General features: G+C 38.5%; 1 protein-coding gene across 3 annotated transcripts in view; it reads right to left on the bottom strand.

Moving 5' to 3' along the window:
- SNAP91 (synaptosome associated protein 91) overlaps nt 1–19,332 on the bottom strand; it is a 104,232-nt gene that overhangs the window by 24,383 nt on the left and 60,517 nt on the right. For 2 of the 3 annotated variants that reach the window (XM_039249771.1, XM_039249770.1), the window contains exons 15-21: nt 13,565–13,672; nt 12,666–12,929; nt 12,360–12,437; nt 12,116–12,187; nt 11,591–11,674; nt 10,234–10,317; nt 1,378–1,512 (exon numbers count right to left, since the gene is read on the bottom strand). In XM_039249771.1, coding sequence (XP_039105702.1) covers nt 1,378–1,512; nt 10,234–10,317; nt 11,591–11,674; nt 12,116–12,187; nt 12,360–12,437; nt 12,666–12,929; nt 13,565–13,672 — 825 coding nt within the window. The remainder of the gene's footprint in view (nt 1–1,377; nt 1,513–10,233; nt 10,318–11,590; nt 11,675–12,115; nt 12,188–12,359; nt 12,438–12,665; nt 12,930–13,564; nt 13,673–19,332) is intronic. The other variant, XM_039249772.1, reaches the window with a different exon arrangement.

Raw genomic sequence — 19,332 nt, forward strand, 5'->3', positions numbered from 1 at the left:
AGTTTAGTTGCATGCCTCACTAACTGTGTGAATTTGAGAAAATCACCATCTGAGCTTTAGTTTCCTCCTCTGTAAATGGGGAGGGTACTCCTACCACATGGTCCTGTTGTTAAGATCAAATTAGATAATATATGTCATGTCTTTATTATACTGCTTGCTCTATATGGGTACTCAATAAGTGGTAGCCACTAATACTCTTATTAAAAACAATAAATAAAATGCTTTTTATTGAAAATGGTAGTAATTTACAGCAAAGCCTAGCTAATGTATTGTCAGATCCTACCATGCTTTTTTTTCCCTGTACAATGCCTGTTTTTAAAACAATTCTTATATGAGAAAGAAGGCTGAATCTCCTAGTTTCCTATGAAGTTAGGGGTGGAATAAAACCTGATCTAATGGTTAGTATGTAGTCATGAATATCTAACGAGCAGTTGACCATATTTTAGAAGTAAAAAATTTTGACCCTCTCCTTCCTCCTTATAGTAATCAATTTAGGTTCTAACATTAAAGGAATGTTTATGGGAAAAACTATTTTAACCATTAGGAATCATGCTACATTGATAGTTCCTAATCACTATAAAACCAGTTACCACTTGTTGCATTCCTCGAGTACATAAAGACCATTCAAAATGCAGACTCAAAGGATCTATGTAAGTTGTTGCTAATATCTTCTCTGTGTCAAAATTTTTGTGGGTAATTTTCATTAAGGAACTTTGAATATTTACCACAAACACTACCATACAGTAATTCTAAATTGGAAAATGACAGCATTCAACTAGGCACTGGCAATAGAAGCAACCAAATTGGCAGGCAGGGGATATATTTAGAATGTTTCTGAAGCACATTTAATTGCCAAAAACTCACCAATTGAAAATTTGTAGTAAGGACCCAGCATGGGAAGAGTAGAATGGAAGAGAATACAAACAAAATGACAGCAGGATGAAAGATTAAAGGCAGGCAAAGAATACTATTTGTGTCTCAACTTCATAAAACCAAGGGCCATGCAAGCTTCAGAGGGTGTAAGCAATAGCAGTTGGGAGTGTCCACACATTGATACGGCGTAAAATATTTGTTTTCCCTTAACTGTCTCTAAACCATGTGCATGTAAGCTCATGCAAACAGAAATGGTGTGTGTGTTGTTAGGTCTTTGCTAAAAATTAAAAACAGAAACACAGAAAAGGATTACAGGTTAACCTTAAATCTTCTAAAATGTACTGAAATATTTAGTTAAAATGCACAATAAGAGATTTACTAAAGTTTTAAAACCAGGTCACCACTGAGTAGTTGCTTACGAGTTTCCTGATATCACACTAACCTTGGGTGGTATATTTTATAATCAGAACAAATACAAAGAATGTTTGAAAGTCACTGCCTCACCTGATGGATCAAAGGAGCTGCTGCTAGAAGTTGAAGGCGTTGTTCCAAAAGCTGCTTCGAAATTGGGCTGTAGCAGGTTATTCTGAGCTGGAGTCACTGGTGATGGAGAAGGGGCCATAAAAGAACCCCCAAATCCTGGGGAAAAACAACAGTTCCAGAAAAATATAAGTAGAAACAATGAAAGGTAGGTAAAGGCAAGAAAAACAGAGTCAGGAAGAGTTACAGAAGACTGAGGAGGAATCAAATGCCGGTAGATGAGAAGTCAGTGAAACCTGGGAAGTTAGTTTTTTTTTTTTTTCTTTTTTTTTTTCTTTTTATTTATTTCTAGGAGAACGAGAGAGATAGCATGAGCAGGGGAGGGTCAGAGAGAGAGGGAGACACAGATTCTGAAATAGGCTCCAGACTCTGAGCTGGCAGTCAGCACAGAGCCCGATGCGGGGCTCGAACCCACGAACCGTGAGATCATGACCTAAGCGAAAGTCGGACGCTTAACCAACTAAGCCACCCAGGTGCCCCGGGAAGTTAGTTTTTTAAAAGTTTTTCATGTATCCTGATTATCTGTCATGTATTTTTAAATGATTTTTACTGATTTTTAAAAATTCAAGTATATAGGGCTTCTGGGTGGCTCAGTCAGTTGAGTGTCCAGCTTTGGCTCAGGTCATGATCCTGTGCCTCGTAGGTTCAAGCCCCGTGTCAAGCTCTGGCTGACAGCTAGCTCAGAGCCTGGAGCCTGTCTTCAGATTCTGTGTCTCCCTCTCTCTCTGACCCTCCCCTGCTCATGCTGTCTCTCTCTCTCAAAAAAAAATTTAAAAAAATTCCAAGTATAACATTCAGTGTTTTACGAGTGTCTCAGGTGTATAATATAGTGAATCAACAATTCTATACATTACTCAGTGGTCATCATGATAAGTATGCTCTTTAATCCCCACTGGCTACTTCATCCATTTCCCCCTCCAACCTCCCCTCTGGAAACCACTGGTTTTGTCATGTATTAATGAGATCTAACTTAATTAGAAATGAAATAGCACAGAAGAATGTATCTCAACCCTGGTGGACAGAACCTCGGGCAACCAAACCTATCACTGAAATGGAGCTACAGAGAGCTAAGAAGGTCCCAACAGGGTTCAAACTGAGATGATTTCATTACACTAAAATTTTGATTCTTCACATCACAGTATCAGGTAGCTAGAAAATGCTTAGTTGTACACACTGGCTAAGTATAATAATAAAATACAGATCAGAAAAATATGCATGCACTCTGCCACCAAATCCTCCTTAACACCTTTCATACATATTCTTATCTAATTCTGCTACTGTTAAGTGTGAGCTCCCCTCATTCATCTCTCAGGATTCATCAACAGCCACCAGAGGGGCTTCCTGCCTCTAGTATGGACCTCCTCCAATCTAGTCTCTGCAGTGCAGCTAGAGTCATCTTTCTGAATGAAAATGCTGACAAAGTTACTTCTCTAAATAGAGTCCTTCACTGGCTCTCCATAACTTTCAGATTCATCTAATGAAGATTCCTTTGCATAGTAATCAAGCTGTTCTGTCTCTGTTCCCTTCCCCTTCCCTGCAAACAAGACTGCTTCCCTGCAAACAAGACTGCATCATGGTGATTCAGATGCCCACTCCAGGAAGGCCTCCTGGACTGGTACTGTCACTCACTGCTATCAGCCACAGCTATGCTCACCCCTCCCACCCCAAATCCAAGTGAGTTACATGCTCTGCCTCTATGCCCTCTGCGTCTGATACATATCTCCATCTGATTCCCATCACATATCTTTATTTCTGCCCTCAAGCACCCACTCTGGGGATGGCTTTTGGCTGTCAGGAACTGTCTTCTCCTGTTTTTCACTAATCCGCACAATGCCTAAAACACTGGATGAATGTTTACTCGATAAGGACACTGTTGCATGGTGGGGAAAAATCAAAGGCCACTGTAAAGCAACCAAAATTCAAATTACTTATCTTTTGAAGGCTGGAAGCAAATAATTTCCCTCAAACAACAGATAGAAGCAGAAGCAAAGCTCACCCTGTATTGCTTCTGTATGAAACATGCAACTGGAGAAGGCAGTGATTTCTTAATAAGACGTTAGAGGATGCTCTATTATTAAAGAATTTTATTACTTCCACAAGTCTTTTCTATATTTAGTTTGGGTATAAATATTCCTTTCTAATATAGCCACATCTTCTCTTTTTCACAAACTTCTTGTAAAAACAAAGAATGGTTTAAAAAATCCTTAAGCTTACATTCTATAAAACCAGCTTATAATATTGAAAATGACTTCTGAAATTCTCTGGTTACTATTTTCGAAAGCAGGCAATAATGTTCAAGTCTTATTGTTCCTGGACAGTGATAATGACACAAGTTTAGGCTTTCCTTATAGATGTATGAAAACAATGCAATTCAGAAAACTGTTACCTAATAGAGGATGGTCTTTAAAGTTCACAGCAACTAGCTGGGGTGACTTTAGGATTTCAGTGACATAAGCATTGAAGAAAAGACATTCCCCAGATCTTTAAGAATATTATGAAGCAAAGATGGGCTAAGTAATTATTTTTGTGGATGAGATAGTTTGGTTTTAAGGAGATTGATGGCTGTGTTAATGCTGAGTGTTTTGAAACATACCATATCTCAAGTTGGAATATGGCTGTGGTTAGTTTAGGCAATTTTTCTTTGGTGTGGTTTTCTTTGGCGTTATAGGTGAATGTGAAGATGATTGTTCTTGAATCTCAGTTTCTTAAAACTTGGCCGAGAAAATTTATTCTAGAATCATAGTATATTAGTGTTGGAGAAAGCCTTGGATCATCTGATTCAATCCTGTCTTTCTATGACTAGAAGTTATGCAAAAGAAAGTTAACATAGCCACCCAATATTCAGTAGTAGAAAGAGAAAAACATGCACTTACAATACAGGGCTCATCTGCTTAGTGCTACTGAGTTTCATAACATAAGCAGATCACATCCATAGGTAAATAAATAATGAAAAAAATTAGCCCCTTCTTTAAGAAAGCAAAGTATAAAGTTAACACTGTCATGGGGGTCACCAAGGTCTAAGCATTTTAAAGGTTGAACCATACAAACCCTATGAATTGCCAATATTTGACCACTTTAGTCCTACAAAAACAGTAGGTTTATATTGTTCGACCCAAAATATACATTAGCTCATTTAATCCTCACCCCAACTCCATGAAGTTTCACGGATGAAGACACTGAGGCAAGAGAGGTTAAATAATCTGCCCAAGGCCAAATACTGGCAAGTAAGAGTGAGGATTCCACACAAGAATCTTCCAGAGCTTGGATTCTTCACAATACTACACGCCTCTTTTCCACAGCCACACGCCCTTTCCACAGCCAGGAGGAAAACCAGAGTTGTACTCTTTTTGTTGATTTAAGAACTTGACAGAGATCTAGAAAGATGACTTTTTTCCATTATGCTCAGTTCTTACAAAGTAGGTGCCTTCACAGACCTAGACTAATTCAAAAGCTATAAAGTATTATAAAATAACCAACTGATTATCTTAAAGAAAAAATCTATTGCTATACTTGAATTACAGATATTAACAAAGGAACTCCTCCTGTTAAGTGAAAAACTTTAGAGCCCTGGAATAGAGGTAAGAAAACTCACACCACTAATATTTCTTTCTACATGGTTCTAAGTTACATTAAGAAAGATGTTCTATGGAATTTAAGCTAATAATCAGTAGGCTTCCAGATATCCTGCAGGCATTATTTGGACTGTCCTACACTAAAATGAATCACCAACTATCTTCAAGTACTCAACCATCTACAGACGCACTGCCTTTTGTCACAGATAGTTTTATGAATCTATTTTTCTAAGGGGAACAGCCTACATACTTAAGGAAGATCTATTAACAGATATATCAAAATTGATAGCCAGTTGATATAATAGATCATTTGGGTCAGAAGAGTAAAAACTTAAAACTACTGGTAGATACACATACTCCCACACACTCCCAATGTTCCTTTCTGTTAAAGATGATGTCATTTCAATTACTCTGTAATATAGTCAGTTATTAACATATTCCATTTACTAAGATCAATTTGAGATATTATTTCTAGGATTAGCAGTCTGAGAGCCTTTTGTCTGACACATTTCAGACTGCCTCCCATCTCCACAGAGTATGAAAGAATTGTTCTCTGTAGAGCCTTCTCATTCAGTGGCTATTATTAGTTATTAACTCCATATTGAACATTTTTATATCTTAAATCAATTCAGGGGCGCCTGGGTGACTCAGTTGGTTGGGTGTCCGACTTTGGCTCAGGTCATGATCTCATGGTTTGTGGGTTCGAGCCCTGCATTGGGCTCTGTGCTGACAGCCAGCTCAGAGCCTGGAGCCTGCTTCAGATTCTGTATCTCCCTCTCTCTCTGACCCTCCCCTGCTCTCTCTCTCTCTCTCTCTCTCTCAGAAATCAATAAAAGACATTAAAAAATTAAAAAAAAAAATCAGTTCAAAGGCCTCTGTGGCTCTGCTAAAAAATCATCTATGTCATGTGGTTAACAGAGAATACAAAACTACAAAGACTGAATTAAAGATAGGAAGTGGCCCATTTCTATGCTAGTATAAATTTATGGGACAGTAACTCCAGAATTGTGACTATAATTGACGAAAATGGTTTTCCTGCTTGATGTCAACCTCGGAAGTTAGGTATAATCTCCCTTAATCACCCATTTTTATATCTGTGATTCCAGAAATCTATATATTTCAAACATCTAGATTTCAACTGGTGTATCTTAAGAGGAGTTTGAGAGCTTTATAAATTCACTATATGAAATAACATTTCCTTTATTTTTTATTATTTTTATTTATTTCTAGGAGAGAGAGAGAGAGAGACAGCGTGAGCAGGGAGGGTCAGAGAGAGAGGGAGTCACAGACTGAAATAGGCTCCAGGGTCCGAGCTGGCAGTCAGCACAGAGCCCGACGCGGGGCTCGAACCCACGAACCGTGAGATCATGACCTAAGTGAAAGTCGGACGCTTAACCGACTAAGCCACCCAGGCGCCCCAACATTTCCTTTTTTTGGATAGAAACTTAACTTTCCAGTTTCTAGTCAGATTCTACCTGAGATATAGATAGTATCTGTATCTTACTAGTAAATCTCAATGATGTGGAAAGAATTATGCTTTGAGTTTGTCCTCTTTGGCCAAAGCAGCTGTCTCTTCTACAATATTGTCTCGTTTCACCCTTCTAGGTATACCAAACAGAACTTGAAATTCTTACTCAAGGGGTAGAAGATGACTAAAGATGATATTTTATGCACAGTCCAATTCTGGAACTGGTATTATCTGACAGTTCTAGAAGTAAATCAGAATAAAGAATAGCCAGTTTTTATGAGAGATATGCCCAGTTTAAAAGGCTATCTATTTAGGCCATGTTTTCTAGTTTTAAATTACATATCAATTTTTGACAAAGTTTTTCCCCAATTTTGAGATGATTCTTAATTTTTGGTTTAAAAATTCTAAAGATCATTTTAACATTTAATTATATTACATATTTGTTGTATTTCTCATTACTTATATATAAATTCCCTCAAAAAATCTGGGGAGCAAGGGCCCCTGTTCAGAAACCAATGATACTTTTAGATAGTCTGCACCTTCCATTACTGTGTCTGTATTATTCTTTTTTATTCTCTTACAAAACAGTGTTAAAAGCCAGTAATTCAAGATTCTAGAGACTCACAAAATACAACTTTCCCTTCCTCTTTATTATGGACTTGGCTGCTCTCTCCCTATAGACAAACACATACAAGTATAACACACATGTTAAAAGTTCACTGCACATTATCATAACACAGTGCCCCAAGTATTTGTTCTAACATTGATACTCATTCAACAGAAATGTCTGGGCAATCTGAAAAATCTCAAATAGCTGCTGTCAGCTAGACTTAACATATAAATGTGACTGGGATTTTATTTGTGTACTTTAACAGGGTTTCTGGCTAGGAAATTTGCTTCTAGATCATAGTACAAAATTATATAAATATTCTATGATATTCCTCAATGAGAACATGGATTCTTTGCTGTTACCTGAACAAATATGAGAAATGTTTCTCTATAAGCAAAACAGAGAGAAGTATGAAAAACCAGCCCTAACACTTAAGATGTAGAGAAATTAGAATTTAAAATCTCTTATATCAGGATATAAGGTAAAGGAATAGTTGGCTTCATGGCAAGTAAATTAGACTCAGATATGTACAGATTAAATTATAAGAACTGTAAAACAAGCCAGACATTAAAACCCATTCACACCTACTTACATTAAAAATTCATTTATTCAAATTAAAAAAATAGAGAAAGAAGAAAATGTGCACAAAAATACTTTTCCCATCGCTAAAAAAGTCACACACAAGATGATGCACTAGTAACAATGGGAAGTGTACAGTCAATAAAACCTATGTAAACGACATTGACACTTTCATCATGAGTTTTCACCGTTGCCATCTCATTTTACTAAGATTTCAGGAGGGACAGCAATTTAGGCCTGCTTCTGGTGAAGAGTCTTAACTTCAACTTTGTGTGTACTTCCCTTGTTGCACCTCCCTGTATACAAATCTGGCTGTGCAGACTCAGGAATCTGATGTTGCACTTGGCAGTGGGCGACAAAACATTCCTGCTTGTTTCAGGTGTATTTCACACCCTATCTTATCCCCAGGATCTGGCAAAAAGCCAGAACATTTGATTTCATATGCTGTCTCAACCTTAATTATAACTGCAAAGCCAAAGGCTTATTTATGATCAGCAGTCTCCTTTTATTATTATTATTATTTTGAGGGAGAGACACATGTGAGTCAGGGAGGGGGAGAGAAAGGGAAACACAGAATCTGAAGCAGGCTGAAGGCTCTGAGCTATCAGCATGGAGTGTGATGCGGGGCTTGAACCCACAAACTGTGAGATCATGACCTGAGTCTAAGTTGGACGTCCAACTGACTGAGCCACCCAGGCACCCCAGTAATTTCCTTTTAAAATTGACAAGGTCATTTCCCCCAAATAAACATTTAAAACTATGCTATTTCTGTGGCATGTTAAAAATCTATTGCTTAAACTTGAAGACCTAAATTAAGGTTATTGGTTTTGTAAGAGCTTGAAAGTTTTTGTGACCCATTTGAAGCTGCTATGAAGGACACCCAGGCCAGGAGAAAACTCAGGCGAGGTAGTATTTTTTCCCCAGGTAACCAGCTGTGGTGTGTGGTAAGTGCACAGACTCTTATCATATTTGTGGGTTCCAAAGTCCAAAGCAATATCACAGTGGAACTCTGGTTCTTCACCATTCACAAAATATCAGCTGGCAGTCACTCGTGTGAAGTGGATTCAGCAAATAAGAGTGTCATAGTTAACCAGGGTACGCTGGAGAGGGTGGGAAAGACATAAAAGAACTGCTCCTGCTCCTGGGAAAGTCTGTTAAATAATCAGTCTGAAAGACTGAGGGAAGGAAAGAGTTAACAGCTGGGCTGTGATTTCCCTTTCGGGCTTCTAGAGTAACATCTGACCTCCATGATCTCATGGTGTTGGGATGGAGCCTCGTGTTGGGCTCTGTGCTGCCAGTGCAGAATCCGCTTGGGATTTTCTCTCTCCTTCTCTCCGGCCCTCTCCTGCTCTCTCTCTCTCTCTCTCGGTTTCAAAATAAATAGATATTTTTAAAAAATTACCAAAAAATGATTTGACCTTGTATCAAACTTCTTACAAGGTGATGAGCATCCTTTAATGAAGTCATTACTCATTACTAACCCAAAATGAATGTTCTCTGCATGCTACACCTGGCCAGGATTGTTCATTACACGAGAAAATAAGACCTAGTCACTGTTTCAAGAGCCACATGACTAGCAGGGAATTTAAACTGAGAGACTGTGAACGTGGCAACTTTCTTGTCCTGATGTGACCCACACACACATCAATCCCTTGCCAACCACATGACCAAAATGCATCCCTTGTGGTGACTGAGGAGGGATACCGGAAGCTGTATCTGGGTGTCTGAGGCCTCTATGATGCTACTGCTGCACTTTTTGTTATGTACCCTTATAAGTAAAGTCAGAATGAGGTAAACCAGCAGTGTCTTCTGAGTTTGACCGATAACCTGAGGCTCAAACTTACTATTGTGGTCTTGCAAATGGCAAATGCGTTGCCTGTAAAAATAGTAATTTCTAGGTCTGGGTAACATTAGGCATACTTTGCCCCAAATCCAAAGAAGTCTGACAGTTAGGTTTTACTATCTTTGAGCCTTTGAAATCTTCCCTGTTATTCCTTCTATCCCATCCTGGCCAATAGCAATAATCCTAGGCATCTTGTGCCAGTCTACTCCACACTATGGCCCTGCTGACCTGAGATCTCTTTAGAGGTTTTCAGATTAAAAACAAAAACAAAAACAAAAAACAAAACAGCTAGTTAAAAAAGTGGCATAGGTAGCAACAGTTTCAACTCTGGTGCAAATCTATAATAACACTTTCTCCTGGAGTGATTCATGTTACAGAATCAATTGACAAACATAATGTATCTTTCTACACCAATTTCTTTAAAAAAAAATGGGCAGAGGCAATACTAGATAAAATTTGCTACATAAGCATATTACCTCTTTAGTAAACGAAATGTGATCACTAAAAGGAAGGGCTTTAAGAGCATCCAAGAAACCACTGAGGTGACTTATATACAAATGTGATTTTAATATTGATTTTATACAATCCTGGGAAATAACCTTCTATCATACCATGTCTTGTTTTTCAATTTTATGTCTCAAAAGGGAAAGAACACATGCATGTTGAAGTTTACATATCTGTAACTTATAAAAATGTAGCAAAACTTAACTTCCACAAAATACCACTTTATTTTAATGTAATTCATTACCGGCTAGTAGGTCTGCCGATGCTGATGAACTAGAAGCAGCCTGAGGTGCAGGTTGGGGTTCAGAAGCACTACTTCCAAATGCATCTACCCATTATCCATTGTGCAGCAAAAAAGCAAAAGAGTGTAAACAGTAAGTACAGTCAGTAAATTAAGTGTTTAGCAGAGAAATGCATAGACATGACACTTTGTGTGGTGAGCTTGTCACCTTTGGATATGTGAAATGATCAAGTGAACTGAATTATGCACTGAATTTATTCTCTCAAAAAAGAGTTCTAGAATATTTAATATTAACACCTCTTTGTAAGACAATTCTTTCTTTTTAAAGACAAAAAAAACCTGTTATCTCTTAAAATAGTATCAAGGTTTTAAAAATTTTACCCAGAGATAATACAACAGAGCTTTCCCATTTGGAACTCCATTAAACTTAGCAAAAAAAAAAAATTAATAAACTTGATTTGAGCAGCAGCAGCAGCCCTACTTGTACCTTTATACCAAAGTTCAGTGTTTCTTTGGCACAAGTTTTGAGCTCTTGAATGTCAGAGACTGTCACACCACTGCACCCCTCATGGCACATATCATGATGCTTCAGCATAGGGTGGAGAAGGCGGTCAGTGTGGTTTTAACTTGCTAAAAATGGTATTTTACCATGGCATATACATTTGTGGACATTCATGAAGACATCACTTCAATTCTGTATGTTTCCCTATAAATTTAATGCTAAAATAATATTTTAAGTACATCATCCAACTGAGTAGTGTAAGAGTTAATTCAGTACATCTCCCTGCCTTTAGATAATATACAAAGTAAAGGGAGAATACATTTAAATCAGTATTTAAACATCTTCCGGTTCTCTGGAAGGATTTAAAACATTAAGCTCAACATAAACAAACCCTACAGAATAATGTATGGCTCTCCAGCTTATGTTTTCAGTTTTGACTGGCTTATTTGTTTTCAGTTCCAAATTATCTAGTTAATATTTATATTGCCTTTTTTTAAGAACTTAGAAATGTTGATTTAGCCAATAGATCAGGATCACCAAGGAAGAACAGTAGAGGGAAATTCCAACCAGCTGATTCTACATGAGGAGGAACAAAAAGTTAAAAACACAAAGACTTCAAATGAAAAAATGATCAGGTTTTGTCAGGCTGTGCATTGGAAATTTGATGAGCTGATGAGGATGAAGATGATGATGGCAAAGAAATGGAAAAGAGCTTAAAAACCTAAGTTTATAGGTGAGAGATGGAAATAACTTCACGTAGTCAAAAGAAAAAATGATGGAAGATAATGAAATGGAAGATGTAAAAACTATTCTGGGGGGGGGAGACTCTTTACGTGGTGAAGGAGGAGAGATACGCACCCCCAAAAAGGTCTATCACCCCTGAAGAGTCCACCTTTGCTGGAGAGGCAGTGGCTGCAGGAGACGGTGCTGCAAATGCATCCACTGCGGTGAAGCACACAACAGGAAGAATTCCATGTCACCCAAGGGAAAATAAAAATAAAAACCAGGAGCTTTGACAGATGACTTCTCGGGATTTCATGTTTAACAGCAGGCAGTAAGACTACAGACCATTTTACCAGTTGAGAAGCAGCAAATGGATTTAAAAACACATACTTTCCTGAAGAAAATAACATTTGACTCATTGAACTCAGAGGTTTTAACATCGGGGGAAATATAAGAGCTGCGTCTTTTCACCAGCGTTGGATTTGAAATTATTAACCTCATCGGTTGGCTAATGTTTGATGAGCCAAAATGAGATTTATTTTTTTTCAAGCGAATTTTGAGTTTAAAAGAACTCAAGACGAACCTGCATGTTTTCGCATCCGCCTCTGCACACACATAACCCCCACCAGACATCTCTTTGGCCTTGGCAAAAGCACTCACCGGATAAGAGGTCAGCAGTGAGAGAACTCTCAGGCACAGGAGAGGCCCCTTGTGGTGGAGAGGAGAAAGCATCTTCCAAAAGTGAAACAAACCAAAACCAAGCAGAGGTAAGTAGAAAGCTGAAATCAAAGTTAAATATCTAACAAATGCATTATCAGAAGGGAGCACAGAGAGTTCAATCATGAAAACAACTGGGAAAACTAGTATTAATGAAAAGGGGGGCAGGGTTGTTTTAGATTTTTACCTGTACCAAACAGGTCTATGCTAGGAGCAGCATCTGGCTTAGGCGCTGCAGCGACTTCAGGAGGAGACTCAAACAAATCTAAGACCAAGAACACACATGCCTTTACTCAACTCGACAAAGCAGCCTGACACAGCATCACATTTCCAGTTCTGAGGGCGCGAATTCCAACAGAAGCAGCAAACGGTTTCTTAGAGAAGCATGTCGTTTACACGGGCGTCATGCAGTAATAGTTGTGTGTGCAGGGCACCTCAACTACCAGAATTCAATCCACCAGGTGAGGACAGTTCAACAACAACAAAAAATTACCACCAAAGATATCTAGAGCAGGAGGAACGGCAGTGGTGGCGGCGGAGGTGGTGGTGGCAGAGGCGGCGGCGGCGGCGGTGGCGGCGGTAGTGGCGGCAGCTGCAGCTGCGACAGCGGGAGCAGGAGAAGGTGCGGTGGCGGGAACCGGAGGGGCTGTGCTAGCTGTAGGGGTAACTACAGGAACACTGGTCTCAGGTGGCTTCATTGCAAAGAGGTCCAGCTCGGGCGCAGCCTCTGCGCTACCTTCGGACGGGGCAAAGGGGTCTTTTGGGAAGCAAAGTGGAGACATACGGCATCAGTAAGGAGAGAGACAAGAGAGAGGCGTCATAACTACGGGTGAGAGACACCTGACACGGATATTCACGCACTAGCTAGGCACTGGGCTGCTTGGATTGCACTACTAGCCTATTAGCAAGGGTCAGTGGTTAGGATGTTTTTCTAAAGAAAAAAAAAAAAAAAAGAAAAGAAAACTTAGTAGGTAACAGTTAAACTGAAACACTTCAAAGTATTCTAAGATTAGCCTACAGTCTAGGATCAGAGATGCTTCTTCAAATCCTCAACCTGGGCAGTGTGGCAGCTTTGAAAATTCATTAAAACACGCCTATATATTAGAACTCAGTGTTAGAAAGGAGTACAGCATAGCGTTGGAGGACAAAAAACATTAAGAGAGCATACTTGCGCTGACAAAAATTGTCAATCTTGAGAAATTGTCAATTTTGATTAAGTATGCACTTGATCGTCTTAATGTTTTAAATGCCGGCACTATCTACTCAGTTGTGATGAAGGATACTTTCCACTCAGAAGAGATTAGAGTTAGAATAACATATGGCCGCATCTAACTATGGGAGTTTCACATGAGGACAGAGAAACAACAGACTTGCTCATGACTTTCAACCCACCATTTCCTGAACATGCATCGAGTGCTGCCGCTACGGGGGTTGGGGTAGCTGGTGCTGTGGCCCCTTCGGATGCTGCAGGGGCCTCCCCAGGAGAAGCTGCAAAGGCATCTTGGGTGCAGGTTTTAAAACAACAGAAATTAAGGGAATAAAAAGAGAAGAAAATATAGTAAAAGAACCAAGTTAAACTGCGAAAAAAGCTCCCTTATACAACATGAATTTCTTAAAATGCATTTTTACAGCCCATGCGCTGCTGGCGGTCACAAAATAATGATTCTTTGCGCTCCTTCATGTTAGTCACATGCAACGGGTACAGTGTTCATACTGCTGAGGCCTGTTAGGATCCATCAGGCCACAGGATTCTCATTGTATAAGGGCTCTGAGAAGCATGTTTTATGTATTATTAGAAATTAATGGATATGAAAATTAAAACACAAAAATAACTTTATTATGTAATTTAAGACCTTAATCTTTCATGTCTAGGTAATACTTAATCACTATGTTACTAAGATGTCTCTGACCAGTGGATTCTACCAAACATCGATGTTTTCCTTAATGCCCATAAAATTAAACATATGATGGTAATGTAAACAGATAATTCTAGATAAAAGTTTTTATGGTCTAGTACAGACAAAATTACACTGTTAACATGAAAAGTTTACTAAGTGTTCATAAAAGTTAAGTCTTCATTATCCCTGAAAAGCATTTTCAGATACAAGCAAGGATTTAAGGAAATAGATAACAAAATTAGGGGATGACATCATACTACCTTTATTTCAAATTTACTGCTGTTTTCAAATATTGTATTGCTCTCATTACTTGGAAAATGTTCTTGTTTCAACATCTAGTTTCATGTTTTAAGACAATAAGCACTTTACTATTTAGAACATAAAATTCATTTAACATACAGGTAGCCCCAGTTTATAAATATATAAATGGCTGATGTATACAAATGGCACCCAATGTATTTCTGACAGTTATGCATGTTAATTTGGTAAAAAAAAAAAAAAAAAATCCTGGAGTTTTCAAAGAGATTCTATAATTGGAAAGTACAACAGAATGAGTCATCATAAGTGTGGTTTGCTTATAAGAAACTCTTTGAGGGGCACCTGGGTGGCTTAGTCGGTTAAGCGTCCGACTTTCGCTTAGGTCATGATCTCACGGTTCGTGGGTTTGAGCCCCGCGTCGGGCTCTGTGCTGACTGCCAGCTCAGAGCCTGGAGCCTGTTTCAGAGTCTGTGTCTCACTCTCTCTCTGACCCTCCCCTGCTCACGCTCTCTCTCTCTCTCTCTCTCTCCTAGAAAAAAATAAAAATATTAAAAAAAAAAAAGAAACTCTTTGAAAATGAGGACCAATACCAATCTAGAATCTGCCACTTACCTGCTAGACTTCTCATCCTAAAATACTGCCTTCCACAATATCTACAAGTGTCCCCCAGACACCGCTCCTCTGGCCATTAAAAAGAATGTGTCAGATATGCTTGTGAAACACTTCACAGTATCTTCCTTTTCTTGGAGATTTACATAGAATACATTAGGCTGTAGGAAGTTCTATGGTCAAGGCATTTGATTCTGAGTTTAACTGAGCATGTTCCAAACTGATCTGAGTATGAAACAGACTTTCCTATTTTCCTTTCCTGAGGCTCAGCATTAAGTACAGCAACAAACCCTGGGTTAAAAGATTCTTTACAAAAACACAAATATCCTTAGAAGACACAATGAGACAATCAGTTACTCATATCTTACAGATCTATTTGGTTTGTTTACTTCCCTCAGCCAAAGAAGGGAATGTTTTCTGAGCAGAGGTCAGTCAGGGGAGAGGCCAAATAATACTGGAGTGTGGGCAGGCCCGGCGTGCTTCCCCAGACGCCATGCTAAGGGTGCTGTGATAGAGGGCTTAGAGGAATATGAAAACCTGAAGAGCTGGGGCAGAACAGAAGAAAGTATTGGAGGAAGTAGGCGGGGCTGAGAGTACTTTGCCATGGGTCAGGTCAGTTTTTCTTTTTATTTCTATAAAACCTGGAACTGAGGCTAATAATACTGGAACTAGTGGAAACAGTGATAGCTGTCACTAGTGACTATTTATGTACCAGTCAGTGTGTAAACATTTTATGTACATTATTAAATTTAATTCCTATAACTATCTCATGATGTAGGTTCTATTATCTTTCCTCTGTAGATAAGAGAACAGAAGCTTGAAAGTCTGAGTGACTTAACCAAGGTCACACTACAGGCAAATGGCAGAGTCAGGATTTCGCTATAAACTGACAGAGGCTGTGTGTTAACCACCACGCTGCACTGTTATGATCCGTGCCACATTCTACTATTTCGTGTTTGTCGGATGGAATAAACACCAGTTATATCAGTGCTGGGGCGGAGGGGTCAAATAAATATCTCTTTAGTTTCCACTTATGTCTAAGTAGGTGAAACACATTATTTGTAACCGTGTCCTCAGAAGAGGTTTTTCCTCCCTGTCAACAAAACATGTATCTCCTTTTAATGCCTCTCCTGTTGCTGAAAATTAAACATTATAAACTCATCTATTCTCATTAGAGGTTCTCTTAAAGATAGGAGCTGAGCACCCCAGGTCCCATTGGCTAAGTCTTCCCAGGCCAGGGGGCAGAAATTTGCATGAGTAAGACTGCCCCAGCCACTGCCTGAGTAACACCAGCCCTGGCCCCAGCCAGGACAGAGACCATGAATGAGAACTATCCAGCAGAGCTCAGTTGGCCTTAGCGCTGTCAGAGGTAACAGAATTTTGTTGTTGTTGTTGTAAACAAAACCAAACTTGTTTTACTACCTAGTTTTCTTTCATTATCAAAGGCAGCATTATCCTTCCAGTTTTGAAAACTCAAGCTCTTTCCAATCAAGATCTCTTTCCCTTGTTACCCACTTACAGTTCATTTTTACATTCTGGCTATTTTCAACCAGGGCTATTTCCTGGAAATGCACATTTCTGCTGTTCTATAATTATGGACCCAGTCCAGGCCTTCCCCAGCAGAACAGTCTCCCTGACACTGCTATGGACCAGTCTTTTTTTTTTTTTTCCTTCTAGTAATCTAAGAAGAATTTTATCTCAAACTTTTTATCATATGACTATCATCCTAAAAATTTTGTATGGCTATCATTTTCCAGCCTGAATTCTCCCCGTCTTCTCTAGTCACATGAGCCATATTTTAATCACTTACTTGGTACAGGGGTTTCAGTCACTGTCAACAGCCTGAAAATCACCATTCCAGTCTTCCCCAAAGGTCCCAGGTTATGGCTCTTACACAAAATCTAGTTTCAAGTGCTTATATTTAAGTACTGGTTTTAAGGAAGGTTGATTAACTTAGTTTGTTAACCAACTTGTACAAATGAGAGCAGGCTTGTGAAGGAAGTTCTCTGGTCTTCCAGCCACTTGGTTTCGTGCTCACAGACTACATGCTCCTGAAGGCTTGCTCACAAACTGACACAGGTGATTGAAAGGGTGCCCTGGTGAATGTGTAGAGGAATTAGTATCAATTAGCATTCAAGTGCTGAGAAAAACCCTTAGTTGTCACAAACTAAAATGCTGCTGTTAGTAAAGTTTCCATAAGTGAAAAATAGAACATTTTAGAAAACATTGTTGTTTATTTTTATCAACATCTGTAAATTTTACTAATTTTTAAAAGCACAATACTATTTTGCAGTCCTGTTCTGTATGATCACAGAAAACATTTTTTTCTTAAAAGTTCACTTTAAAAAAGAAAGTGTTTAGTAAATATGTTTCTGAAAGTTTTTTTAATGACTTACATTGAAATAACTAAACTGTTATGTGGGCTATCAATGTGAATATTTAAAAATATCAGACATTTTCTATTTTTCAAATTTATAATGAGAATATATAGACATGTCCATGTTTTAATATTTCATATTCATGAAATTAAGCAACTACTTTTCAGAAATTAAATCCTCTTTAACTTCTTTCTAAAGACATCTACTTAATATTGCTGTATGAGCTAGATAAAACATCAAAAGTGCCTGTTTTAAAGTCACGTAAACAAAATATCTGGTGCTCTTATGTATTTAAGAGTCCTACCACTTACCCATGTTAGTGACACAAAATAAGAAAAAAAATGGTCACAACAAAATGGCCCATCTCTAGCCGATTCCTTATAAATCAATAAAGAACATGAAAGAAATTAGGGAATATCACTGAAAACACACCAACTGTGACATGTATAGACTCCTGGCCATAAAGATAGAGATTTTACAGCTCAAAGGTCAGGAGACAGTTTATGGAACTATCCAGATCAGTAAAAGTAATTGTGATGAGATTTACAGATGTACTCACTCTTCCTATAGCCAGATGACTAGAAAGGATATTGGTAAAAATCACAAGGAGAGCCCCATTCTTTGGGATTAAGTTATAGGACTTTCTGCAGTATTAGTCTTTTAAACTGGTATTTCAGGATAGAAAGAACCATGAAAATATCTACAAGTATACAGATTATTTTGATTGACAAATGTAAAAAAATCAGCAATAAATGATATAGACACACAGCATAATGGCACAAAGACTATTTCAAAGAAATATATCAGCGATGAGGGAAGTGAGGTGGAGTTGACTGATTTCTTAAAGGAAATTGAGTTCTGTATAAATGGACTGAACAATAAAAATCAAATAGCTAAAGGTGTAGAAATGTTCAAGCACAAAACAGTTATCTAAACTGCTCATAATTTCCTTGAAGTGTTTCTGAAATTATAAGCATATGAGAAACCACCCATACCCAGTACCAATAATAGGTGTGTGTGTGTGTGTGTGTGTGTGTGTGTGTGTGTGTGAAGAAGTTCATTTTACAATTTTAAGCTAAAAATTTAATTTTTGGTCTCAAATTTATACAGGCATAACTGAAAAACTAACGTTCACTAGTGGCTGACTACTTTTACTTTTAATAAAATATCTAATAGCTTGCAAATCCCTTTCCCCTCCTTTTTAGAAAAGTTTTCCCCTGTAATAGGAATGGCAGTGCAGCAAAGCAGTAACTTCCTTGTGTGAAACAATGGCAACCATGCTGTGTCCAGCTGAGCACTCTGGTCTGAGACAATGCTGGCAAAACTCAGGGACTAGGGGATGGCAGGTGGCACAGTGGGACGTGGCAGTGTGTAAGTATATGTTCCCAGGGGAATATATTAACTCCACTAGAGCCTGCCAAATCTCTCCTGCTGTCCCCACCATTTGCTTCCTCCAATTTCTTTACCATATTCTCAAAATGCCCCATGAGAGATATTATATGCTAATGAAGAAACATAAAACTATGATGAATATAACACTATTAGATGTATGTATTTGATATGAGCACTTCACCAGGTCTGGACATTAGCACCACTCAGATGGGAATATGTAAACACACTGGCTTCAGTAGGTTCATCAGGTCAGGGCATAGTATACCATATTAGGCAGGATACCTGATGCAAGCTCACAGCTGTAAATCAGTTCTGTCAGAATTTGCATTTGCACACAAAGTATATTTTCAGATGATTATTTCAAAGTCTGACCTAAACCGTTTTCAATTAGCATATGAGAGTTGTATCCAATGATCTCTCAAAGTTCCAAGGCCGAAGATGCTCCAACTCTTAGCTCTTACATAGATGCTGCAGGGCAGGAACAGATATGGGACAAGGATCCTAACAGCAATTTAAATCCCAACTTTTAAAAAACGGAAAAATCACATGGCCCAAAAGCACTGCAGCCTTTGCTCTAAAACTATAAAATTAAGTGAAGATAAAACTGATAAAGTTAGTGTTGATG

The sequence above is a fragment of the Hyaena hyaena genome, unplaced genomic scaffold (genome assembly GCF_003009895.1).
Source record: "Hyaena hyaena isolate Hyena2069 unplaced genomic scaffold, ASM300989v1 scaffold_344, whole genome shotgun sequence".
NCBI classification, from domain to species: Eukaryota; Metazoa; Chordata; class Mammalia; order Carnivora; family Hyaenidae; genus Hyaena; species Hyaena hyaena.